Source organism: Rhinopithecus roxellana, chromosome 17 (genome assembly GCF_007565055.1).
Source record: "Rhinopithecus roxellana isolate Shanxi Qingling chromosome 17, ASM756505v1, whole genome shotgun sequence".
Classification (NCBI taxonomy): Eukaryota; Metazoa; Chordata; class Mammalia; order Primates; family Cercopithecidae; genus Rhinopithecus; species Rhinopithecus roxellana.
In genome coordinates, this window is record NC_044565.1 from 71,174,159 (window position 1) to 71,201,403 (window position 27,245).

Genomic DNA, 27,245 nt, shown 5'->3' on the forward strand with positions numbered 1-27,245 from the left:
TTTCCTCATGGTAATGGCTTGGGTTTGTCCTATCCCTATAAAGAATATTAAAAAGTATCATGCTTTCTACTCAACAATGTATGTTCATAGCCACCCTCCTATTATTGTTTTGATGAAGAGTGAGTCATTTAAGAAAAGAATGTATTTCTACAGTTAGGATTTCACTTGTTTATTTAGTGTAGGATGGAACACTTTGAATTTAGATTAAAAAATAGAAATAACTGCCTTTTACTAAAAAACTTTGTTTTTATATTTTGTTTTATATTTAGGGTGATTTTGAGGGAATATTTTTAAGTATGTAAGAATGGTGAGATACAGCTGTTTGCTGACTGAACCGCGGTGTTGTAATCTTGGTGTGAGTCTCTGGCACCTCCTCTCAAGAGCTCGTTGTTCCCCTCTCATGTTTTAATTTTCTCTTTAGCATTTGGTCATGCTTACTACTGATTACAACTTCTTGCTTATTATTTCTTTCTTCCTTCACTAGATCGAGGAGTGGATTTTTGACTGTTTTGTTCACCACTTTATCCCCAACACCTAGAATAATACTTGATACCTAGTAGATGCTCGGTTTTGTTGCGTGAACAAAGGCAGTAAAGGCCACTGATTGTTGGAAATATGCTATCTAGCTAGCTAGCTTCAGACAAGGGGCCTTGGGAGACTAGGCCACAGAACAGGTAAATTTTCTTAGACATGGAAGGAAGGAGGACAAGAAAAGTTTGAATCCAGGAGCCCTGAACTTACCCCTGAAGAGTGTCGTGTAAGAGACAACAGATGCTGAGTGGCGCAGCAGTAGCGAATGGGGAGGAAAGACACAGCAGGACCACCTGGGTCAGCTCCCTTTCCCTTCTGCCTGGTGCTAACTTTCAATTCCTATTTTAATATGATGGTAATGTACAGAACGTGGAAATACATGTGGTCTAATATGGAGAGAATGAACTGGATCATACCTAAGTGGGGATAATGTTGATCTCCAGTATTTTTTATTTATATATATATATATATATTTTTTTTTTTTTTCTTTTTTTTTTTGAGTCGGGGTCTCGGTCTGTCATCCGGGCTGGAATGCCATGGTGCGATCTTGGCTCACCGCGACCTCTGCCTCCTGGGTTCAAGCGATTCTCCTGCCTCAGCCTCCCAAGTAGCTGGGACTACACAGGCACCCACCACCATGCCCGGCTAATTTTTTGTATTTTTAGTAGAGACAGGGTTTCCCCATGTTGGCCAGGCTGGTCTCAAACTCCAGACCTCAGGTGATCCACCTGCCTTGGCCTCCCAAAATGCTGGGATTACAGGCCTGATCCACCATGCCTGCCTGTGTTAGATATTTTTATTTCAGAGTTTTATTTTGAGGCTACCTATTTAGAATGTGTGATAATATTATTTAAACCACATCAACCAATGGCTAGAAGCCTATTGTGTTAAAATCATTCTTAATTGAGAAATAGTTCTAGTAATTTTAACTACTTACCAGATGGATATTTGTTATCAAAATAACAAATGACTGAATGACTCAGAGACATATAATATCCATTGCCACATTGCAAGCCAATAGAAGAACTAATTTTTTATTTTTTTAATGCCCTTTGCTTCTCTACACTTATTTATAATACAGATACATTGGTTAATACAAAACTCACGTTATCATGTATATTTTTAGTAATTGTTTAGTATCCCTTGGTACACAGGCCTTGTTTACAGTGTCACATATGCTGTTTGAATATAAAATAAGCATTCCTAATGAAGTTTATGTATAGGATGAACAAGTTAAACTTGCAGGACATGTTAAGATTGTATTATAAGCAGAATATGATGCTTTTGCTTAGGCAAAAAGATGTTGTTCTATCATGCTTTTCTGCTAATGCTCCTTTTTATGAGAGGAAGTCTACGTGGTGGAATTCAAGTAGATGGGCACATATTACATTAATATCCGTTCATTATGTGTGGTCCAATGAAACTTTGTTATAGCTCTCTGTTGAGAGCAGCATCAAGGTGTAGGAGAAGCTTTTTCCTTTTATCTCTTTAGAATGTCTTCCAATGATTAGAATGTTCATGACAATAAATCAGCAGCAAATTTCATCATTTACTATACCTTTCAAATAGGGCAAGTGTAATGGTCATGGTGGTGCTGAGAAGGGGCAGGGCGTTCTGAATTATTAAAGATATTTCAGGTGTTTAAATTGAGGCTGTTAGCTGAAAACATAATCTGTTCCCAAGGATCACTGGTGTCATTTTTTAAATGCTCATAAATCTGGTTTAAGTTCGGCTCTGAAATCCCTGATGAACCCAGATATGTGAGTTTGTTGCTACCATAGCCCCAATAGACTCCTGCGTCAGGAGGAATTTGGTCTCAGGATTAGATATTTAGTCAGAGTTGTTTCAACTGGCTACATAAAATCCAATTGGGATCAATTGAACTCAGCAAGCTAACTATCCTGTACTGAATTTGAATTTTAGGCATTTCTAAAGCATAGAAGGTTTAACCATCCAAGTGCTGTGTTCTTGGCCTGTGTCCCTCTGGGGGAGGTTAAGTTCTTTCAGTTCCAGCCCTTCATGACTTTATTCCAAGTAGACAGACTTACCTTATTGAAGACTGAACTAATTATTATTTTTCACATAAATCAAATCAGACTGACATGGAGATGAATCATATTAAGATTATATGCACAGCTTCAAGCCATGCTTTTTGTTCTTTTCTCTAGTATGACTTCTGAGATTCAGCTTGAAACTCAGTCAACAGTGTTAATGACATTGGCTGCCCCTGACAGTTCTTGTGAAGGGTGGGTGTTACTATCCAGTATCTTTGGGGGAAAAGAAACCCTAAAATGGATTTTGAAATGAATTTTAATAGTCTTAAAAAGTCTAATATGGATGGCAAGGGGAAGTGGATTTTGCATTACAGACAATATAGAGCATTACAGAGCAGAAGAATAAAGCGAAAAATTATAGTTGCCTTTATTGAACCTGCTAATACAAATGGATTTCTAATAAGAATTCCAGTACATTACACATATCAGTGAAAATATTGTACTTTTTTCAGATGATATTTTCTCTTACTTGAAGGGAATAGAGCTTAGGGAATTAAGAAATAGCATGAGATTCTTGAGGCCTCACTTTACACCCCCGCTGTGTAACAAAGGAAAATCCAATGTAATTTTCTGCTTTAGTTTCTTATCCTTTATAAAACATCACCAGCTGTTTCCTGGTGCATACTTGAGGAAAAAGAATTTCTATCTTGAAAATTATTTCTTCTGAGAACTGTGAAATACTATATAAATATTACTTTGAGAATAATGAGAGAAGATTTAAATTGTTTCTTTTCTCAACTATTAGATGCAGTAAAATATAGGAAATTTGCCCACAGTCTTCACAATCTTATCTTGGTGGGATGTTGGAATTGGCTGTCTTTTTGGATTCCCTGTTTCTAGGGATCCATTATAAAACTATATGGTTCACAACAGGTTTCCAAAAATTGCCATCCAATGGCAGTGGATATCAGTATGAACCTGAAAAGAGGGGTTCTGTCCAACTCTATGGTGATTGTGAGAGAGGACTCCTGTTCTTAATGAATTGCTCATCATAATGGCACTTGGATGCACTTATTGAGGAGCATCAGAATCCACAGGCGCCTCCTGCTCTCAAACACCTGACTTGCTCTAGGCTTTGCCACCTCACTTTGGGAATGGGTACCGATATGGTTTGGCTGTGTCCCCACCCAAATCTCATCTTGAATTGTAGCTTCTATCATCCCCATATGTCATGGGAGGGACCTGGTAGGAGGTAATTAAATCATGAGGGTGGGTTTTTTCCATGCTGTTCTCATGATAGTGAATGAGTCTCATGAGATCTGATAGTTTTATAAAGGGCAGTTCCCCTGCACATGCTCTCTTGCCTGCTGCCATGTAAGACATGCCTTTGCTCCTCCTTTGTCTTCCACCATGATTGTGAGGCCTCCCCAGCCATGTGGAACTGTGAGTCCATCAAACCTCTTTTTCTTTATAAATTACCCAGTCTCGGGTATGTCTTTATCAGCAGTGTGAGAACAGACTAATATAGGCACTGAGAGGTCAAATTGTCAACTGACAAAAAGAAAGTGCTTCAGATATACCACCAAATATTGGTGTGATAAAAGGTAAGTTTTATGGTTTTACTTTGCTAATAAGGTTGCCATTATAGCAAATGTAATGAAAGAGAAATAAGTGGTGTGGCACTGAAAGCATGAAAGTTATTAAATGGACATGACTCATAGTTCTGCCAGCTTTGCTTCTTTCTGGAAATCATCCCTGATTAATCTCGTTTTGCTATGGTAAGGATTTGATGATTTGTTAAAGAGATCTTTGAATAGAAAGATCTTTGAATAAACAGGACTGATACTAAACTCTCTGGTCTACTTCTATATAAAGATTACATAGAATTTGTCTCATTGGGATAAGAGTCAAGGTCAAGGACACATGCACACACCAGTCATGCTCCACTGATTATGGCTGGGTGTTGGAATTTACCTTACACAGGTGAAGTCCTACAGAATCACAGACTTCACAGTTAGAAGGGGCCTTTGAGACCAAAAAGGGGCCTTTGAGATGTGAGTCTTGCACTGTCACCCAGGCTGGAGTGCAGTGGCATGATCTCCGCTCACTGCAACCTCTGCCTCCTGGGTTCAAGCAATTCTCCTGCCTCACCCTCCCGAGTAGCTGGGATTACAGGCACCTGCCACCATGCCCAGCTAATTTTTGTATTTTTAGTACAGACGGGGTTTCACTATGTTGGCCAGGCTTGTCTTGAACTCCTGACCTCGCTTTTTAATAGAAGAAAATGAGAGTTTCAGTACCTTGCTTGGGTCAGGGAGGTAGGTAATTGCAGTCTAGTAGTGGTAGATCTCTTCACTCCTGCCCAGTCTGCTTGCTGTTTTCTCAAGTAACTGATGAATGCTAAACCATCCAAGATGATATAATCATCTGAAGTTTTATCAATCTGATGTTCATCTATGTTAGCAAATAACCTCTTCTAATATGTAAATATTCTGTGGAGAAATACTATCCTAGCTGCTAAGGTTTTGATGTGAGTTCATTTAATAAGACTGTCTTTCACCTAACACCAGCTGAAATGAACATTGAGTGATGGAGGAAAAATAACTGCAGGTTAGTTCTCACAAGGAGGCAGTAAGTCTTAGGAAATTGATGGGATGGGGAGAGAGCCCGAGGATGTCAAGAAGAGGGATATAAGAAATGAACACGTGAAGGCACTAAAGACTAATTTTGGTACTTGTGCTTTTTCTGAGGTTAGACTTGTAGTGCCATCTTTCCGCGTGAAGGGTAACACGCTTGTTTTACACTTACTGAATGCTGAAGAGAGGAAGGTGGTTCCTGCAGTTTTGTGGTCATAGTGCATGCAACTTCCTGTCCCCCCCCACCCCTCATACAGTAGTTTGTTCCTACCAAGTTTTTCAAATGTTTTAGAGTTGTCAGGCTACAGCTAAAAAATGTTTTGCACTACTTGAGTAGTGCATCAAAAAATTAAACACCCCTACTCAGGACATCAAATGAAAGTAGAATCTTAATAGAAGCCTTACTGTTTGTTCTCAGTAATGATCTTTTATTTTACAGCAGCATGTTTAGGATTACGGGAATGCTGGTTTTGCTTTTTATGTTCACACAACACAGGAGCCATCTGCTGCAATGAAATTAGCAAAGTCAAATTGTGTGTTCTTTAGGGACTCATTTTAAAAACCATTAAAGACAGATTGACAACACACTTCATACGATTTTATGAATCTTGTCATGGGTAGTCTGTTAGAGTAACATGAATTCAAATGCGTCTCCTTTTAGGTCTGTAAAGCTCGTAACGGATTTTAATCCTGCTACTACTACTGAAAACCTATTAAAATGGCTTGATCATTAGAAATTCTTAGTGGTGTGCTCTGGGAATTTGGATATAAAGGCCCATGTTTTACAGAATAAAGTTAACTTTAGTTACATAATCCCTTATAGCTATAGGGTTTACTAAGTACTATGTGGAGATGCCAAAATTTTTTTTAAAGAATTACTGAAATTGTGGTAGAGACTTCACGTTCTTCTTTTGCGCTGAAAGGAGTTGGGTTCTGGCAGGGTTTCTGCTACTGTCATTAGGGTTAGGAGGAGGAATAAGTGCTGGTGTTCAATTGTACAGTGGGGTGACTATGGTTAACAATAATATATATTTCGAAATAGCTAGAAGAGAGGAATTTGAATGTTCTTACCACAAAGAAATGATAACTGTGGGAGGTGATGGATATGCTAAATGCCTTGATTTGATTTTTATAATACATGGATGTGTTGAAGCATCACGATACCCCATACATACACGATTATTATATGTCAATTAAAACAACAAAACCAAATGACAGACGAAGAAAACACGGCACAACTGGGAGAGCCAAGAGGGCTGGATGTGAGCGGAGACAAGAACCACAGCTGAGCTTGAGGGCAGGGAGGCATAGACATACCTGCCCCCACACCCAGCCCCACCTCACTTGGGGGCTGCCAAGGTGTAAGAGGAGGTGCTTGTGCTTTCACACAGTGTATGATCTCCCTGAGGAGCTGTGAGGAAGGGAAGTGATTGTCCTCCTTTTATATATTGGAGACATTGAGGTACCAACGGGCCAGATAACCCAAGGGGAGTCAGAACTCAGACCCTAACTGGTAGAAAGAGAATCCAGCCTTTTAACTACTTAGTAGAGCATACTCTTTTTAAAAAGTTTATTCCTGTTAGTCTGAATTGCTATAATCTTGAGGTACAACATATTAACAAACTGGTCATTGCTCGCAAATTGCCAGTTTCCCAGTGGAACAGTTGTGAACTTTTGATGGGCTTCTTTATAAATATAGGATATAAATAATGATGCTAGATTATGGTTTGATTAGCATAGCTTCTGCAGACTTTAATTGTGCCCGTTCATATTCTGGGTGGAACTTTCTATCATGGCTAATAACTTTACTAAAGCCCATAGTGTCTATATGAATTGCAGCCATATGGCTGGAGCAATACTCGAGTAGACAATAGTCCAGATTAGTATCATGCTGATACCCATGGGTTACACCAAGTTAAATGAAACATCTTGAGGTCATTGCATCTCAGTGTGGAGTTGTTTATTTACTTATCCATGTATACAAGCTTTTAAGACTTGACTATTATTTACATGAAAGTTGATATCAATAAGGACGATTAGAGAGATCAACAAATCAATCTCAGTGGTAGAAAGGCACAACCTGAAAATGTAATGGATTTGTAGTTCTTAAAAGTGGAAAGAAGTAATATTTTCCCCATGAATAACAATAGAGATGGCTATTTAACCAGATAGCTTACTCCCAGCTTAATTGGTTATTGGTGTTACAAATCTAAAATGGAAGTGTTTTCCTCGGTGATTGACAACTCCTCTGTCAGTATCCTTTAGGAAGAGTGTTTCTCAAAGTGATATTCTTGTGCCCCTTCAGGTGGTCTGTGAGTTAAATAATGTTTATATGATTAGGCTACTTTTGTGCCTGGCATGAACCAAAATTTTAGTGATACTTTTATTTAGAGATGAGTTCATTGATGTTTCATCTTCCTGTATCTCTGATGAAAATATTTTCGGCAGTTAAGCAGATAAGGAAAGTAGCCCCTAGGGCATCAGTGCTTTTACAGATGCACACTTCTAACTCCAGGGTAAGGCAACTGCCTTCAGAGAAAGGAACAGTTGTCTGGTGTTGGCTTTTAACATAACGGCTTTCCCACGCTGAAAGTGATGCTTTTGATGCAGGTGAAACAGAGGGTCGGAAAAAGGCATGTATATATATATATATATACCTTTCATAATATACACACACATAGTCCTTTTGTTTGGTAATGTTTAGTTACTAGCAAGTAGTAAGAGAATGCTTCCCTCTTGAATGCTTTGGCATAGCTACCAACAGGAAAGAAAACGGGCATGAGGATAGAGGAGAAGCAGAAAGAGGATGAAATGATGACTTACTGATAAAGCATTCTAAGCATTACACACATAAGTATGTGTGTAAAATTGAACAGATTCCCAATGCATTTTCATGGAAGTAAAATCCATCTGTGAAAACCAGGTTCATAACTCCCACTCTAACATATCAATGTCAACCTCAACTCTCCAAGGGTTCCGCAATTCCTTTCCTCATTGCCTACTAGGGAAAAAATTCTTTGTTTTAATGTGTCTTTGACAGCTATACAAATTATGCTATGTGTATTTCAGCACATTTGTGTTCCCAGTATACTTGGATCACATGATGAAGGGACAGAAAATGCAGGTTAGCCATGGAAGGAAAGAGACTGGATCAGTGCCTCTCCTTAGGACCACCAGCGGCCTGTTCCTCCTGGGACCCTGTCCATCTCTACAGGTAGAAACTTGAGTTTGGTAGTCATTCCATGACTGAAACAGAAGGTTTTGGCCTAAAATGTATTGACACTTATGCTCACAAATGGATATGTTTCTATGCTTCTATGTATCACTGCTGCTTAAAATTTTTGCTTTTAAATGATGAAAGTTTAATTAGTGGAAATTTTTTAAATAGTTTAAATCTTGAGTTTTAAATCCAGTAGGAAACCTCACACTCAGTTTTTCACTTTTAGTAAGAGGATTTTCTTAAGGCATGAGGTATATTAATAGGATGTTTGAATCTCTGGATCTGTATTGGTGCTTTATTCTACTCAAAGCACTTGGAATGTATGCATTTCATTTAGATGAGTATATACATATTTCTGCTATACTACTGGAACTACTCACGACATTTGTTACAATTGGTGATGAATCAGCACAATTAAAAGCATCTAACCGTCACCTAAAGTGACATTTTAGTTGTCTATGATTTTTCAAGTAAAGAATGTCTTTCCCCATGCTGAGTCATTACAAATAACTCCTTTATTTCTGTTCCCTCTCCCCTCAAATGGCTCATGTCCACATCAACAAGGTAAGGAAACATCTATGACCCCGACTATGAAACATAGAAGCAGCTAATTCTGACTACATTGAAGCAGAGCACACACAATTTAAAAGAAGCATAAGGAAGTATACAACAAACATGCATAAAAACCTTATGCAACCACATCTGGGCCTTGCATTTATCACTCATTTTTATGACATTTTCTTCTTTCGAAAGAATAGGATGAACCCATGCTCAAAACCTTTCTAAAGCGTTTTGAGAATACAGCTTTTTTTGGTGGCACTTCAAAATAGGTTGGCACAAAACAAAAAGTGACATTTGGTCTCTGGTTTGTGAAGGAGCCATTGCCTCTCTCTCCTCCACGGTCTTAGGGATCCTAAGGAAGAGAAGAAGTGAGTGTGGGACCGAGCTCAGGGCCCAGGCTGGTTCATGCTATTCTTGCTTTTCAGAATGGTGTCCTCGTAATGACCAGCTCCGGGGGCAGTAGCGGCTTCTAAGGGCAAGCCCTGTTGCTGGTAGCCGTAATTGACATTCCCACAAGGGAAGTGACGTAGCCTGAACAGAGGTACCTCCTTCATGTTGGCAGTCAGCGAAGAGGGCTCTAGGAGCAGTGAGGCCCCTGGAAGTCTCCCAGTTGCAACGTTAGGTGGGACAGTACAGCTTCCCTCCAGCCCCAGGTTACCTTTCTCATGTGGCTCCTTTGCTAGAGGATTATTCTTTTTGGTGGGTTTCTCTGTAAACCAGGAGCCGTACGTTGGGTTCCACAAGCTGGTGGGCTTGTTTCTGGATCCCTGGACCTTGTGCAACTCCGAAGGGGGGTTGGACTGAGAGAATGCCATATTCACGTGTCCCCCTTCCACAGCCGGCCCTCTAGGGACTCGAACAGAGACCTCTGCAGCTATGGGTTTCTTTGCAGCCTTGCTAGAGGAGGTGGTAGGCAGAGGTGGTGGGGCAGCTGGGCTGCGCTCCTCCCCCCGTTTCGCCTGTTGAGATACCAGGAGAGGAGGAACCCCCTCAGGGTCCTTGGGCCTCACGGGTACTTTCTCTTCCTCTTCTACAAGTGGACCGTATTCTATCGGCAAAGCGGTGTTGATTACATCTGGGTCCTGCCGTAGGAGAAATGATTAAAACTTTGACTCAGACACAAAAAATGTTGGATCTAGAAGATACCTTAGAGATGATGTTATTTAAACATATTCTGCAGATGAAACCAGTATTTATTGAGAATATAGTAACTTATAGGCACTGGGCATATGAAATGAATGGAAAGTCATCCTTATCCTCAAAGACCTTAGAGGGTAAGCGGTATAATGCAAGTGTGTGTGGGTGCTTGGGACAGAGTGGAGCAGGAAAAGCTTTGCAGAGGAGGAGATCTTTGGCCAATTTTTAAAGATTAGTGGATTAAAAAAAAAAAAACATTAAAATTATTATTTGTATTCCAGTCTAGTTCCACTAAAATTATTCCAACTGAAAAAAAAAAATCGTATGTGTTTGACTTCAATAGTGATGTAGGGGTGGTGGCTGGGGGGAGGAGGAGAGGAGACACATGCCATGTTGGCCTACAGGGTTTATTTTTTGATCTCTTCCTACCTGCTCTCCATTTCCGTTTCGTTACTTTACGCTTGATTATAAATTTTCCTGTGCCACATCGTCACATGTGCAGGCACCACAATGCATGTTTTGTTGTTGTTGTTTGTTTTTTTAGAGATAGTCTTGCTTAGTCGCCCAGGCTGGAGTGCCATGGCTCAATCCTGGTTCACTGTAACCTCTGCCTCGTGGGTTCAAGCCATTTTCCTGCCTCAGCCTCCTGAGTAGCTGGGATTACAGGCATGTACCCCCACCCCCTGGCTAATTTTTGTATTTTCAGTAGAGACAAGGTTTCACCATCTTGGCCAGGCTGGTGTCGAACTCTTGACCTCAGGTGAGGGACCCGCCTTGGCCTCCCAGAGTGCTGGGATTGCAGGCATGAGCCTCTGCACCCGGCTTACAGGGGTTCTTTAGTCTGGATGTGAGGGACCCGCCTCGGCCTCCCAGAGTGCTGGGATTGCAGGCATGAGCCTCTGCACCCGGCTTACAGGGGTTCTTTAGTCTGGATGTGAGGGACCCTTTGTGCAACCCCGGAAATGCTGAAGTGCTGTGAGGAAAACCATTCACAAAAACAAGTTTGTGCTAGATCATTTTCACAGTAATAGATTGTAACATGGAAGAACAGAAGCAGCTGCCAGAAGTTTAGGGAAAATTTGTGGAAGAAAAATTAAATTTGGAGAAATTCATTAATATGTTATGCAAATTGAGAAAAGACCCTTGTTACCTGAGTAACAGAAAAACACATGCGTGTTCATATTAAAAGAGTTCAAAACTAAAAAATAACTACCTTTGATTCATTAAAACATTAAAACATTCTTTAGTCCCCTCTCTGTGTTTTAGTAATTTCTATAGTGAATCATTTTAAATATGCTTGTGTAAAACTGCCTGCTTTTGGGGGGGGGGGGGGGCGTGCCCAAGATGGCCAAATAGGAACAGCCCTAGCCTCCAGCTCCCAGAGTGAGTGACACAGAAGACGGGTGATTTCTGCATTTTCAACTGAGGTACCGGGTTCATCTCACTGGGACAGTTGGCAGTGGTCCATGGGTGCAGCCCAACCAGTGAGAGCTGAAGCAGGGTGAGGCATTGCCTCACCTGGGAAGCGCAAGGGGGAAGGGAATTCATTCTCCTAGCCAAAGGAAATTGAGACATACAACACCTGGAAAATCAGGTAACTCCCACCCTAATACTGTACTTTACCAAGGGTCTTAGCAAACAGCACAGCAGGAGATTATATCCCACACCTGGCCCAGAGGGTCCAATGCCCACGGAGCCTCCCTCATTGCTAGCATAGCAGTCTTAGATCTAACTTTAAGGTGGCAGCAAGGCTGGGGGAGGGGTGCCCACCATTGCTGAGGCTTAAGTAGGTAAACAAAGCCACCGGGAAGCTCAAATTGGGTGGAGCCCACCACAGCTCAAGGAGGCCTGCCTGCTTCTGTAGACTCCTCCTCTGGGGACAGGTCATAGCTAAACAAAAAGCAGCAGAAACCTTGGCAGAGGTAAATGCCCCCGTCTGACAGCTTTGAAGACAGCAGTGGATCTCCCAGCACGGAGGTTGAGATCTGACAACAGACAGACTGCCTGCTCAAGTGGGTCCCTGACCCCTGAGTAGCCTGCAGACATCCCCCACTTGGTGCAGACTGACACCTCACATGGCGGGGTATACCCCTGAGACGAAGCTTCCAGAGCAAGAATCAGACAGCAACACTTGCTGTGCAGCAATATTCTATCTTCTGCAGCCTCCGCTGCTGATACCCAGGCAAACTCCAACAGACCTACAGCTGAGGGTCCTGTTTGTTAGAAGGAAAACTAACAGGACACCCACACCAAAACCCCATCAGTACGTCACCATCATCAAAGACCAAAGGCAGACAAAACCACAAAGATGGGGAAAAAGCAGTGCAGAAAAGCTGGAAATTCAAAAAATCAGGCGCATCTCCCCCACAAAAGGAACGCAGCTCATCGCCAGCAATGGAACAAAACTGGATGGAGAATGACTCCGATGAGTCGAGAGAAGAAGTCTTCAGTCGATCAGACTTCTTAGAGCTAAAGGAGGAACCACATAACCACTGCAAAGGAACTAAAAACACCTTGAAAAAAGATTTGACAAATGGCTAACTAGACTAACCAATGTAGAGAAGTCCTTAAAAGAACTGATTGATAGAGATGAAAACCATAACACGAGAACTATGTGACAAATGCACAAGCTTCAGTAACCGACTCAATCAACTGGAAGAAAGAATATCAGCGATTGAAGATCAAATGAATGAAATGAAGCAAGAAGTGTAGAGAAAAAAGTAAAAAGAAGTGAACAAAGCCTCCAAGAAATATGGGATTATGTGAAAAGACCAAATCCACGTCTGATTTGTGTGCCTGAAAGTGATGGGGAAAATGGAACCAAGTTGGAAAACACTCTGCAGGATATCATCCAGGAGAACTTCCCCAGCCTAGTAAGGCAGGCCAACATTCAAATTCAGGAAATACAGAGAATGCCACAAATACACTCCTCGAGAAGAGCAACTCCAAGACACATAATTGTCAGATGCACCAAAGTTGAAATGAAGGAAAAAATGTAAAGGGCAGCCAGAGAGAAAGGTTGGGTTACTCACAAAGGGAAGCCCATCAGACTAACAGCAGATCTCTTGGCAGAAACTCTCCAAGCCAGAAGAGAGTGGGGGCCAATATTCAACATTCTTAAAGAATTTTCAACCCAGAATTTCATATCCAGCCAAACTCAGTGAAGGAGAAATAAAATCCTTTACAGACAAACAAATGCTTAGAGATTTTGTCACCACCAGGCCTGCCTTACAAGAGGTCCTGAAGGAAGCACTAAACATAGAAAAGAACAATAGGTACCAGCCATTGCAAAAACATGTCAAAATGTACAGTCCATCGATGCTAGGAAGAAACTGCATCAACTAGTGAGCAAAATAACCAGCTAATATCATAATGACAGGATCAAGTTCACACATAACAATATTAACCTTAAATGTAAATGGACTAAGTGGTCCAATTAAAAGACACAGACTGGCAAATTGGATAAAGAGTCAAGACCCATCAGTTTGCTGTATTCAGGAAACCCATCTCACATGCAGAGACACACATAGGCTCAAAATAAAGGGATGGAGGAAGATCTACCAAGCAAATGGAAAACAAACAAAAAAAGCAGGGGTTGCAATCCTAGTCTCTGATAAAACAGACTTTAAACCATCAAAGATCAAAAGAGACAAGGCCATTACATAATGGTAAAGGGATCAATTCATCAGGAAGAGCTAACTATCCTAAATATATATGTACCCAATACAGGAGCACCCAGATTCATAAAGCAAGTCCTTTGAGACTTACAAAGAGACTTAGACTCCCATACAATACTAATGGGGGAGACTTTAACACCCCACTGTCAACATTAGACAGATCAACGAGACAGAAAGTCAACAAGGATATCCAGGAATTGAACTCAACTCTGCACCAAGTGGACCTAATAGACATCTACAGAACTCTCCACCCCAAACCAACAGAATATACATTCTTCTCAGCACCACATCGCACTTATTCCAAAATTGACCACATAGTTGGAAGTAAAGCACTCCTCAGCAAATGTAAAATAACAGAAATTATAAAAACTGTCTCTCAGACCACAGTGCAATCAAACTAGAACTCAGGACTAAGAAACTCAATCAAAACTGCACAAGTACATGGAAAATGAACAACCTGCTCCTGAATGACTACTGGGTACATAATGAAATGAAGGCAGAAATAAAGATGTTCTCTGAAACCAATGAGAACAAAGATACAACATACCAGAATCTCTGGGACACATTTAAAGCAGTGTGTAGAGGGAAATTTATAGCACTAAATGCCCAGAAGAGAAAGCAGGACAGATCTAAAATTGACACCCTAGCATCACAATTAAAAGAACTAGAGAAGCAAGAGCAAACATTCAAAAGCTAGCAGAAGGCAAGAAATAACTAAGATCAGAGCAGAACTGAAGGAGATAGAGACACAAAAAAAAACCCTTCAAAAAATCAATGAATCCAGGAGCTGGTTTTTTGAAAAGATCAACAAAATTGATAGACCACTAGCAAGACTAATAAGAAAAGAGAGAAGAATCAAATAGACATAATAAAAAATGGTAAAGGGGATATCACCACTGACCCCACAGAAATACAAACTACCATCAGAGAATACTATAAACATCTCTATGCAAATAAAGTAGAAAACCTAGAAGAAATGGATAATTTCCTGGACACTTACACTCTCCCAAGATTAAACCATGAAGAAGTTGAATCCCTGAATAGACCAATAGCAGGCTCTGAAATTGAGGCAATAATTAATAGCCTACCAACCAAAAAAGGTCCAGGACCAGATGGATTCACAGCTGAATTCTACCAGAGGTACAAGGAGGAGTTGGTACCATTCCTTCTGAAACTATTCCAATCAATAGAAAAAGAGGGAATCCTCCCTAACTCATTTTATGAGGCCAACATCATCCTGATACCAAAGCCTGACAGAGATACAACAAAAAAAGAGAATTTTAGACCAAATCCCTGATGATCATCAATGCAAAAATCCTCAATAAAATACTGGCAAACCAAATCCAGCAGCACATCAAAAAGCTTATCCACCATGATCAAGTGGGCTTCATCCCTGGGATGCAAGGCTGGTTCAACATATGAAAATCAATAAACGTAATCCAGCATATAAACAGAACCAAAGACAAAAACCACATGATTATCTCAATAGATGCAGAAAAGGCCTTTGACAAAATTCAACAGCCCTTCATGCTAAAAAACTCTCAATAAATTCGGTATTGATGGAACATATCTCAAAATAATAAGAGCTATTTATGACAAACCCACAGCCAATATCATACTGAATGGGCAAAAAGTGGAAGCATTCCCTTTGAAAACTGGCACAAGACAGGGATGCCCTCTCTCACCACTCCTAGTCAACATAGTGTTGGAAGTTCTGGCTAGGGCAATCAGGCAAGAGAAAGAAATAAAGGGTATTCAGTTAGGAAAAGAAGTCAAATTGTCCCTGTTTGCAGATGACATGACTGTATATTTAGAAAACCCCATTGTCTCAGCCCAAAATCTCCTTAAGCTGATAAGCAACTTCAGCAAAGTCTCAGGATACAAAATCAATGTGCAAAAATCACAAGCATTCTTATACACCAGTAACAGACAGAGTCAAATCATGAATGAACTCCCATTCACAATTGCTTCAAAGAGAATCAAATACCTAGGAATCCAACTTACAAGAGATGTAAAGGACCTCTTCAAGGAGAACTACAAACCACTGCTCAGTGAAATAAAAGAGGACACAAACAAATGGAAGAACATACCATGCTCATGGATAGGAAGAATCAATATTGTGAAAATGGCCATTACTGCCCAAGGTAATTTATAGATTCAATGCCATCCCCATTAAGCTGACAATGACTTTCTTCACAGAATTGGAAAAAACGGCTTTAAAGTTCATATGGAACCAACAAAGACCCTGCATTGCCAAGACAATCCTAAGCCAAAAGAACAAAGCTGGAGGCATCACACTACCTGACTTCAAACTATACTACAAGGCTACAGTAACCAAAACAGCATGGTACTGGTACCAAAACAGAGATATAGACCAATGGAACAGAACAGAGCCCTCAGAAATAATACCATACATCTACAGCCATCTGATCTTTGACAAACCTGACAAAAGCAAGAAATGGGGAAAGGATTCACTATTTAATAAATGGTGCTGGGAAAATTGGCTAGCCATAAGTAGAAAGCTGAAACTGGATCCTTTCCTTACTCCTTATACAAGAATTAATTCAAGATGGATTAGAGACTTAAATGTTAGACCTAAAACCATAAAAACCCTAGAAGAAAACCTAGGTAATACCACTCAGGACATAGGCATGGGCAAGGACTTCATGTCTAAAACACCAAAAGCAATGGCAACAAAGGCCAAAATTGACAAATGAGATCTAATTAAACTAAAGAGTTTCTGCACAGCAAAAGAAACCACCATCAGAGTGAACAGGCAACCTACAGAATAGGAGAAAATTTTTGCAATCTACTCATCTGACAAAGGGCTAATATCCAGAACCTATAAAGAACTCAATCAAATTTACAAGAAAAAAACAACCCTATCAAAAAGTGGGCAAAGGATATGAACAGACACTTCTCAAAAGAAGACATTCATACAGCCAACAGACACATGAAAAAATGCTCATCATCACTCGCCATCAGAGAAATGTAAATCAAAACCACAATGAGATACCATCTCACACCAGTTAGAATGGCAATCATTAAAAAGTCAGGAAACAACAGGTGCTGGAGAGGCTGTGGAGAAATAGGAACACTTTTACACTGTTGGTGGGACTGTAAACTAGTTCAACCATTGTGGAAAACAGTGTGGCAATTCCTCAAGGATCTAGAACTAGAAATAACCATTTGACCCAGCCATCCCATTACTGGGTATATACCCAAAGGATTATAAGTCATGCTGCTATAAAGACACATGCACACGTATGTTTATTGTTGCACTATTCACAATAGCAAAGACTTGGAATCAACCCAAATATCCATCAGTGACAGACTGGATTAAGAAAATGTGGCACATATACACCATGGAATACTATGCAGCCATAAAAAAGGATGAGTTCATGTCCTTTGTAGGGACACCGATGCAGCTGGAAACCATCATTCTCAGCAAACTATCACAAGAACAGAAAACCAAATACCGCATGTTCTCACTGATAGGTGGGAATTGAACAATGAGATCACTTGGACACAGGAAGGGGAACATCACACACCGGGTCCTATTGTGAGGAGGGGGTAGGGGGAAGGGATAGCATTAGGAGATATACCTAATGTAAATGATGAGTTAATGGGTGCAGCACAACAACATGGCACATGTATACTTATGTAACAAACCTGCACATTGTGCACATGTACCCTAGAACTTTAATTAAAAAAAAAAAAGGTATACAACCTAAAAAAAAAAAAAAACACTGCCTGCTTTTAAGAGGGATATTATAGACTATTAAGAAAAATACTCCTAAGAAGGTATATATGTTTAAGTGGGTGTATTCCATTCATATTACAACACAATAATGTCATTAAACAAAGTTCTCTGAAAGAACCCCCAATAACTTGACATAGGAAGTCTGTATAGATAAAAATGCCAGTTCACCCACCTGAGCTGAAAGGAGTAAGAGGATGGAGTAGTGAGGCTGGAAAATGACTACAGTTTGAAAAATGTGTCTGTCTGTAGTCACAGTGAAGAGGAGGGGATTTAATGAAATAGTGGGTAGGCCGGGCGCGATGGGTCACACTTGCAATCCCAGCACTTTGGGAGGTTGAGGTGGGTGGATCATGAGGTCAGGAGTTTGAGACCAGCCTGACCAACATGGAGAAACCCCGTCTCTATTAAAAGTACAAAAAAAAAAAAAAAAAGCCGAGTGTGGTGACACGCCTGCAATCCTGGTTACTCAGTAGGTGGAGGCTGCAGTACCACTGCACTCCAGCCTGAGTGACAGGGTGAGGCTCTGTCTCAAAAAATAAAAATAAAAGAACATAAAGTGCTGACTCAAAAATACTCATTTTGTATTCACTCAAAGTTAAAACAAAAATAACAATTTAGGCCAGACACAGTGGCTCATACCTGTAATCCCAGCACTTTGGGAGGGCAAGGTGGGTGGATCATGAGGGCAGGAGTTGGAGACCAGCCTAGCCAACATGGTGAAACCCCATCTCTACTAAAAATACAAAAAAATTAGCCAAGTCTGGTGACACACGCCTGAGTAATCCTGGTTACTCAGGAGGCTGAGGCAGAAGAATCGCTTGAACCCAGGAGGTGGAAGCTGCAGTGAGCCAAGATGGCACCACTGCACTCCGGCCTGGGCAACAGAGCGAGACTACCCCCAAAATTAAAATAAAATAAATAAATAGTGGCTTATTGACTCTTCTAAAATATTCTCAGAATTAGATATCCTGGCAGAATGAGAGCCAAGAGAGAGGGAAAGAAAGTGAATACAGGGAAGAGGAGATCATCGGACAGAACAAAGCCCTGAGCGGGCAACTGGTGATACTGGCAGCAAGGCTGGCCTTAAAGGGGAGGAGAGATGGGAAGGAGGGTGGTGAGGAATGGCGACAGAGGCAGAGAAGTTTGTATCAGAGACAGGGAGAAAACGAGGTCATTCTCATACGATCATCTCCACCCTCTTGGTGAGGGAGGAAGCATAGCTGTCTGCTGAAAATGAGGGAGAGAAACAAAAATTTCAAATCATTACTGAGGGAATGGGAGAGGGATCTATAGAGGAACCCACAGGATTGCTAGAAAAATGTCTGACTTAGACAAACTCTTCAGGCCTTGCTAGAAAAATGTCTGACTTAGACAAACTCTTCAGGCCTTATCTCCTCATCTATGAGGTGTGGATATTTTACATTCCTCAATAAGGATAAAACAAAATACACAAAAAGGGATTTGTACAGTATGAATGATACACAAGTATTATTGATGATGTTAAAATTTCTTCAGATTACTTTGAAATTTCATTCCCTTAATCCTCCTGACATACATAGTTGGACATATAATCAATTATATGCATTTAATTATTTCACATGTTGTTATTTCTCCAGCCAGGCTGTAAACCATTTGAGAGCAGATGTGTTCCATACATCTGTGAAGCTTCAATTCTGGCTAATAAAACATTAGGTCCCCCGTAGAGACTTGGTAAATTCTTGTGGCCTGGATTGATTCCCCAGTCTTACTGCGCGTCTGGCACTGTGCTGTGTGCTGGTGAATTTTAGTAGTATTACATTTTATAAAATGGGCAAATGGAGACACTAGTCATTTCATTTCAGACAAAATTAATTTTCACTATTGTGATCATAAATCTTATACTCTGACTGGCTTGACCTATTTCATATTTCGGTATTTGCCATCTTTAAGACTTTTCCATATAGAGTAAATGTTGATCAAGGGGAGAAAATGTTTCTACCTGGGTGCAGTATTCAATCCTCTCCAAAATGATGGCAAAGTTGGGCCTGTCTTCAGGCTGATGTTGCCAGCACTGAGTCATTATCCGGTATCTAAAAGAAGCACATTAATTAAAATCAGGAGAAGCACAACGATGAAAAATATATTTTCTTCCAGCCCCAGGGTTGGAATGAATACGTTGAGGATGGGAACTCGTCTAGGCCCCGTGTACTTGGCCTATGCTGCCCCCTGCTGATTGGTCGAGGAAGAGTGTGCAGGTGTAAAGGTATCGAATACAGACATCCTGATGTTTATGTTAACTATGGCTGCTCTCATTCCATTCCTGAATTAAAGCCACTTTGGGGACAGAATATTCTAATTACATTTCCCATCTGTGTTGCTTGTGGGAAGGAAGTGAGGGGTGCCAGGCAGGGCAGCAGACATTGCAGGGAATGGAAATCTTTAAAGTAGACACGGATATACGGTGTACGGCAGCAGGGGCTGGGTCTGGGACACACATTCCCAGCAGGAGCTTGGGAAATGTAGACTTGGTGAGTCCACAGCCTGTAGCCAGACAATGGATACTTTTTCTGGGATGGCATCATTGCTTTTGAGGGCTTGGGAGACCCACCCATCTCATTGAAGTCGCAGTCACATTCCCATCTTGGGGCATATTAAAGGGAGGGCAGCTATCTACCCCTTCATCTTAAAGAAGCATATGTGACTCTGGATATTTTTTGAAAAGAAAAACTGCTTAGTAACTATTAGTAGAAAAGTTCCTAAAAGAGTCATACACAGGCCCAGGGCAGTTCTTGGGTGGGTCCATCCGGCCTCCACTGGTGACGAACTCCAGAACTTCCTGGTTGCTTTTGCTGGGATATGGCATATATCCGAGAGAAAAGATTTCCCACAGCAGCACTCCAAAGGACCTGGGCGTGGGACAGAGGACATGGAGATGGATATAGACACACCCACCCACATTCACTCACACACTCACACAGGCACACAGACATACAATTTCAACCTTTTTCTTTTTTCATTATACCCTTGGCCATAATAGAGAACTCTTAAAATGTAGAAAACTTTTAAAAATAAGAAAATACTGCACGTGATGCTCCCTTAAAAGACAACCACTGTTAATGTGTAAGTCGTTTCTGTGCTGAGTTTTTTTTTCACTTAGTCGCAGTTATATTCAATATGCAATTTTGGACCTTGATTTTTCTGCACATTTCATTATAGCATAAATATTTTCCATGCCAGTGCATGTTATAAATAACATTCGGAATGGCTAATGGCTATAAAACATTCCATTGAGTAGTTGGTTTGCCTTATTTCCACATTGTTTTCAGTTTTCAAAATATTTAAAATACTATGATGAACATCTTTGTGCATTTTTTAAAAGGAAGATTTTAAGATAAAGTCTCTGAATTACTAGATTAGGATGTACAGCCAGCTGATTCCATAGTCTCTTGCAGTTCTCTGAGCTTCAGTTTCATCTGTCAGATGCCCACTCATCAACTTCACTGGCCTATTTTAATAGGCAACTCAAATTTAACATGCCCAAATGGAACTCTTTCTGTACACACACCATCTCCTCCTTCATTCTTTTCCAACGCAGCAGCATCTCTGGTTATATGTTTTTTCAAGCCCAAAACCTAAGAGTCGTCCTTGATTCCATTCTCCCACACTCCTCCACTTCCCATCCAACAGTCAGCAGTCCTATTAACTCTACTTTCAAGATAGGTCTTGAATCCAGATAGGATAATCTAGTAATTCAGGGTAGTTACTGAATGAAAATGTAGGATAGTTCTAGTAAAATAAATAGATCAAAAGAATATGAATGTTGACAAATTCTTGATACATACTATTTGGTTTCCAAATGTGTTATTCTATTCATCTACCAGCACCATGTAAAAGCGTGGTAGACACACTCACCAGCATTGAGTATTCTTAATAATAACAACTTTTGCTGATTTTAAGGCAAAAAATGGTAGAATATTTTAAATTATGTTTATTGACTTGATAATTAACATGGTTGGATGTTTTCCCAAGTGTTTATTAATTCATTTCACTTTTTTCCATGAATTGCTCATTTTTTGGGTATCTATCAATTTTCTTTTTGATTTGTAGGCATTCTTTGTATGTCAGAGATGTTAACCTTTTATAAAAAATTCAAATACTTTTATTAATTTCTTTCTTTTTTCTTCTTCTTTTTTTTTTTTTTGGAGATGTAGTCTTGCTGTTACTTAGGCTGGAGTGCAGTGGCGCCATCTCGGCTCACTGCAACCTCCACCTTCCAGGTTCAAGTTGATTGCCTGCCTCAGCCTCCCTAGTAGCTGGGATTACAGGTGCCCACCACAACGCCTGGCTAATTTTTGTATTTTTAGTAGAGACAGGGTTTCACCATGTTGGCCAGGCTGATCTCGAACTCCTGACCGCAGGTGATCCTCCCACCTCAGCCTCCCAAAGTGCTGGGATTACAGGTGTGAAACACCGCACCTGGCCTTAGTTACTTTCTAATACTACTTTTTAGCATACCAAAGATTTTTATTTTGAGATAGTGAAACCTATTTTTTTAATGTCATGATTTCCTTTACTTTATAGTTATACAATCTTCCCTTCGCCAAAGATTAGATAAATATTTGCTATCTTCTTCTAGTTGTGTTTGTTTTTCCTCTCTTTTAAATCTAGTTGGAATTTAATTTGGTGTCTAGTGTGAGGTAAGGACCTAAATTGATTTGCTTTTCAAATAACTACTCTTCCAACACTATGCATAAGATAATTTCCTCCTTACCCATTGACTAGCGATTAAAAACAGGTCTGTTTCTGGCTATATTTTCACTTCATCTATTTGTCTGCTTCTTGCATTGATACCATTCTGTTTTACTTTTTGTGTATTTGTCTTAATATCTGATAAGGCATTTTTGTCTATTTCTCTTTAAAAAATATTTGATTTCTCATTTGTTGTTTTAAAAACTTTATGAGATGAATTCTTTGTGTTCTAAAAGAATCACCTTTGATATTTTGATTAAAACTTTAAACCACTATTCTAATGATTAGCTTTTTGACAAAGACTATCTTTTAGTGTCTGACTGTAGTTTTCTGAGGTTAGCAAATATTACCACAAAAATTGTAGAGGAAAATAGTTCCTCCATCTTCTAAGAAACATAGGGTGCTTTTATTGTCATCATCTGTGTGAAATTTCAAAGACTGTTGTGAGGATTGGGCAAAGATATTTTCCCTATTTTTCAGGTGAGAAGGTTGAAGCAGAGGTTATTATACAACTAATCTGAGACAGACTGGAATACATTATTAGATCTCTTGATTTTGCTGCCTACAAATTGCCTGGCACGTACATTCTTCCTTTCTGTTTGGCGATCTTACTTCCCTTCAAGGCAAAACTAACTAGGCAAAATCAAATGAGCAAGAAACTGGCAATAAGGCCTAAAGAATTACAGCTATATGTTTTCTGCTTTTCTAGATAGATACAGGTTATAGCATCCTTTGAGAGCACTGATAGAACTGCACATGGATATTTATTTTCTTAGAGTTCAAGGGAGCAATAAGTAGTATTGGTCATAGAACTTTGATAATTCCGAACAAGTAGGATTGGCATATTTGCAAATAACAATACCAGATACCTAGTTAAATTTGAGTTCCAGATAAGCAACAAACGGTTTTTTTTTTTAGTATATGTATGCTCCAATATTTATACTAAAAAACTTTTTGCTGTGCGTCTGAAATTCAATTTCACTGGCCATTTTGTATTTTATCTAGAAACCCTACAGATAGGGCAAATCTATATTTTGTATGCCAGGTGGTTCTTTCATCACCTATAAGCCTGCCCTAAATAGGAGCGACAAAGTCCAAAGCTTTGCACCAGAGCATTTAAAATCAAATAAAGAGAAATATATACATATATATATATTTAAAACTTCACTTTCTTTTTGTATTAAACTTGCTCTGCCTGAAATGATAGAAATAGCATACATCATTGCTGATTAAACTGTTAAACATTTGAATCAATGAAGATAACAATCTGATAAAAGATTTTAAAATAACAAGCTGCTCCGTGTCAGCCTTTAAAAGCTACATTTTTCTCCTTAATCATAACCTGAAAGGAGGTTATGATTAAAGAAAAAAAGCCATTGTGGAAGATGGTCTCCAGGTGTGATAGAGGGTATGCTCTTAAGAAAAAATGGGAGCCAAAAATTATATCTTTCAACGTCCATCCAGCAGATTCCAAGATCTCACGCAGTTCTTTGAGCTTCAGTTTCATCTGTCAGATGCCCACTCGTTAGCTTCACTGGCCTATGTTCATAGGCAACTCAAATTTAACATGCCCTAATGGAACTCCTTCTGAACCCACACCATCTCCTCCTCCATTCTTTCCCAACTCAGCAGCACCTCTGGTTATGCATTTGTTCAAGCCCCAAACCCAGGAGTTGTCCTTGACTCTGTTATCCCACACTCCTCCACTTCCCATCCAACAGTCAGCAGTCCTGTTAACTCTACATTCAAGATAGATCTTGAGGCTGGGCGCTGTGGCTCACGCCTGTAATCTCAGCACTTTGGGAGGCCAAGGTGGGTGGATCACTTGAGGTCAGGAGTTCGAGACCAGCCTGGCCAACATGGTGAAACTCCGTCTCTACTAAAAATACAAAAATTAGCTGAGTGTGGTAGCACAAGCCTGTAATCCCAGCTACTTGGGAGGCTGAGGTGAGAGGATTGTTTCAACCCAGGAGGCAGAGGTTGCAGTGAGCTGAGATGGCGCCACTGTACTCCAGCTTGGGCGACAGAACGAGACTGTCTCAAAAAAAAAAAAAAAAAAAAAAAAGTCTTCAATCTGACTACTTTGCACCACCTCCACTGCCACCACCAAGCCACACCACTCTCCTCTTTCTCTCAGCTAGCAATGTGCAGGATTTTCTTAACTGGTTTCCTTCTTCACTTACCCGCCTCTAGTGTAAATTCAATGGCAGAGGGATTTTTTTTTAAAAAAAGCAAAGATCATATCACACTTCTGCTTACAACTCTTCAACCAGCATCCCATGGTGTTTAGAATAAAATCCACATCCCCTCATCTGAGTTCCAAGGCCGTCTGTGTTGTGACCCATCCCTTCCACCCCTACTGGCCCTGGGCTCCCTTAGCTCTGACCATCAGGACTTGATTTAATTTCTCAGCAAGCAAGCTAGGCTCATTCCTGCCTCTGGCTGTTCACACTGGCTTTTCCTGCAGTCTGGAAAGCCTTTTTCCCAGATCTTTCCAAGGCCTGCCCTTTCTGTCTTTCAGGTATTGAAGTTACCTCCTGTAAGGAGCTTCCCCCTGCCCACCTTTGCCAAAAAACCCCCAGCTCCTCCTCCTTCTGCCTGATTGTCTTAGAGCACTTCCCAATTCCTGCAGCTATGTAATTTGTTTAAGCATTCCAATTGTGAAACAGTCAAAACTTTAAAAAGGACCAGAGTATCTATGTATCTAGATGTTAATCTTTTGCCTTATTTGTGTCAGCTCTCCCTTTCTTTATGAAAACTTAAGAGACAGGAAGACCCCACCTCCCTCTCTCCGCTCCCCTGAAAGACTGTATCCTACCCTTGTATGTTTCCCATTTTTAAACACTGCGTGAAAGCACGAACAATACTCTGTATTATAGACATTTTTTATATTGTAAAGTTATACATAAATGATATCCTACTCCTTTTTGTAATTTGCTTTTTCCTCACTGAACACTGTTTTTGAGATTTATCTATGTTGATACATGTAGGTTTAGTGTGTTCTCTTATACTGCTGAATAGTTTTCCATGATGTAAGTAAACCACAGTAAATTTTTCCATCTCCTAGTTGAGGGGTAGTTGGGTTAGGTTTTGTTTTTATTTTTGTTTTGCTTTTCCTCTATTGTAAACAATGTTGCAAGTGAACATCCAGTGCCCAAGTCTATTTGTGTCATCTTCTCTCTAATGTAGATACTTAAAAATAGGAGTGTTGGGTCATGGGATGTGCATGTGTTTGGGACAAGTAGATACTTAAAAATAGGAGTGTTGGGTCACGGGATGTGCATGTGTTCGGGACAATTACTTAATTGCTTAAGTTATTCTCTGTCTCTGGATCCCCTGGGTTGCTGGTGCTCTAACTTCACTGCATATCATATCAGAATCATCTGTTAAAACACAGACTGCGGAGTCCCACCCCTAGAGTTTCTGTTGTATTAGGCCTGAAGTTGGGGCTGAGGATTCCCAGTTCCCAGGTGGTGCTGATGGACCACACTTAGAGATCCACTGGGTTATGTTAAAACCAAATCTCACTGGTGTAAAAACAACAAAGGCTCTTGCTTTCATTATGTAATGCTGGCCAGAAAGGCAGCTCTGGCCATTCGTGGACGCATCGTGTTATGACATGATCTCAGCGCCAGGCTTTCAAACTGTGGAGGTTGTTCATTCATGCATTGTCTTCTTACGTTTCCTGTGGTGCTGTTAAGTGATTTGATGCCATTTGGATTCCTTATCTTTTATCACTAGTATTTTTTACCATTAATTTTTAAATTTTTTCTTCATGGAAGTTTGCAGGATCTTTATCACCATTGGCCTAAGGATGTGCCTTTTTTTTTTTTTTTTTTCTTTTGAGAGACAGAGTCTTGTTCTATTGCCCAGGCTAGAGTGATCTCTCTGCTCACTGCAACCTCCACCTCCCAGGTTCAAGCAATTCTCCTGCCTCAACCTCCCAAGTAGCTGGGATTACAGGCACCCACCACCACGCCCAGCTAATTTTTGTATTTTTCGCAGAGATGGGTTTCACCATCTTGGCCAGGCTGGTCTCGAACTCCTGACCTCATGATCCACCCACCTTGGCCTCCCAAAGTGATGGAATTTCAGGCATGAGCCACTGCGCCCAGCCAAGGATTTACCCTTTTTATCCATGGTGATTGGCACTTGGTGAATTCTTTCATTCTGGGAATTTATGTCCTGTGCTAGGAAATCTTGAATGATTTCTCTGCTGTCTTTATTCTCTTCATTTCCTCTGCTCCTTCTCTCTGGGGCTCCTATTTTGTCAGCTAATTGGACCTTTTGGTTTATACCCCTTAATTTTTTAAATAAAAAATTATTATATTTTCCTATATTTCCCATTTCTTTTTAGGTTTATTTTCTGGAAGGTTTATTTAGCTTCACACTCCATCCTTTTCATTACTTTTACATTTCTGTCATCAAATTTTTAAATAATAAGATTTGGTATTTAGAACAGTTCAAACTTGGAAGAAACTGTGAATACAGAGTTCTCCTGTACCTCATACTCGATTCCTGCTACTTTTAGTATCACGTTAGTATGATACAGTTGTTACAATTAATGAACCATAATTAAGGCTTATTGACTGAAGCCTATACTTCATTCAGCTTTCCTTAGTTTTCACTGAATGTCCTTTTCTATTCCAGAATCCCACTAGGATATCGCATTACATTGAATTGTTCTGTTTCTTTAGGCTTCTTTTGACTATGACAACATCTCTGACTTTCCTTGTTTTTTATGACCTTGACAGGTTTGAGGATCTGGTCAGGGATTTTGTGGAATATTCCTCAGTTGAGATTTGTCTGTTCTTCTCATGATTAGACTGTGGTTATGGGACATGGGGAGGAAGAAGACCACAGAGGTAAAGTACCATTTTCATCACATCAGGGGTGCATACCGGCAACATGACCCAGTCCTGTTGTTGTTATTATTATTATTAATATTATTATTTGAGATGGAGTTTCACTCTTGTCGCCTAGGCTGCAGTGCAGTTG

General features: G+C 40.2%; 1 protein-coding gene across 2 annotated transcripts in view; it reads right to left on the minus strand.

Annotated features, from left to right (window-relative positions):
- Positions 1 to 8,874: 8,874 nt before the first annotated feature.
- Positions 8,875 to 27,245, minus strand: part of ALK (ALK receptor tyrosine kinase) — a 767,947-nt gene continuing 749,576 nt past the window's right edge. Inside the window, exons 27-29 of one of the 2 annotated variants that reach the window (XM_030921204.1) lie at positions 20,270 to 20,404; positions 19,498 to 19,588; positions 8,875 to 10,024 (exon numbers count right to left, since the gene is read on the minus strand). In XM_030921204.1, the coding sequence (XP_030777064.1) occupies positions 9,329 to 10,024; positions 19,498 to 19,588; positions 20,270 to 20,404 (922 nt within the window). In that variant the 3' untranslated portion in view covers positions 8,875 to 9,328. The remainder of the gene's footprint in view (positions 10,025 to 19,497; positions 19,589 to 20,269; positions 20,405 to 27,245) is intronic. The other variant, XM_030921206.1, reaches the window with a different exon arrangement.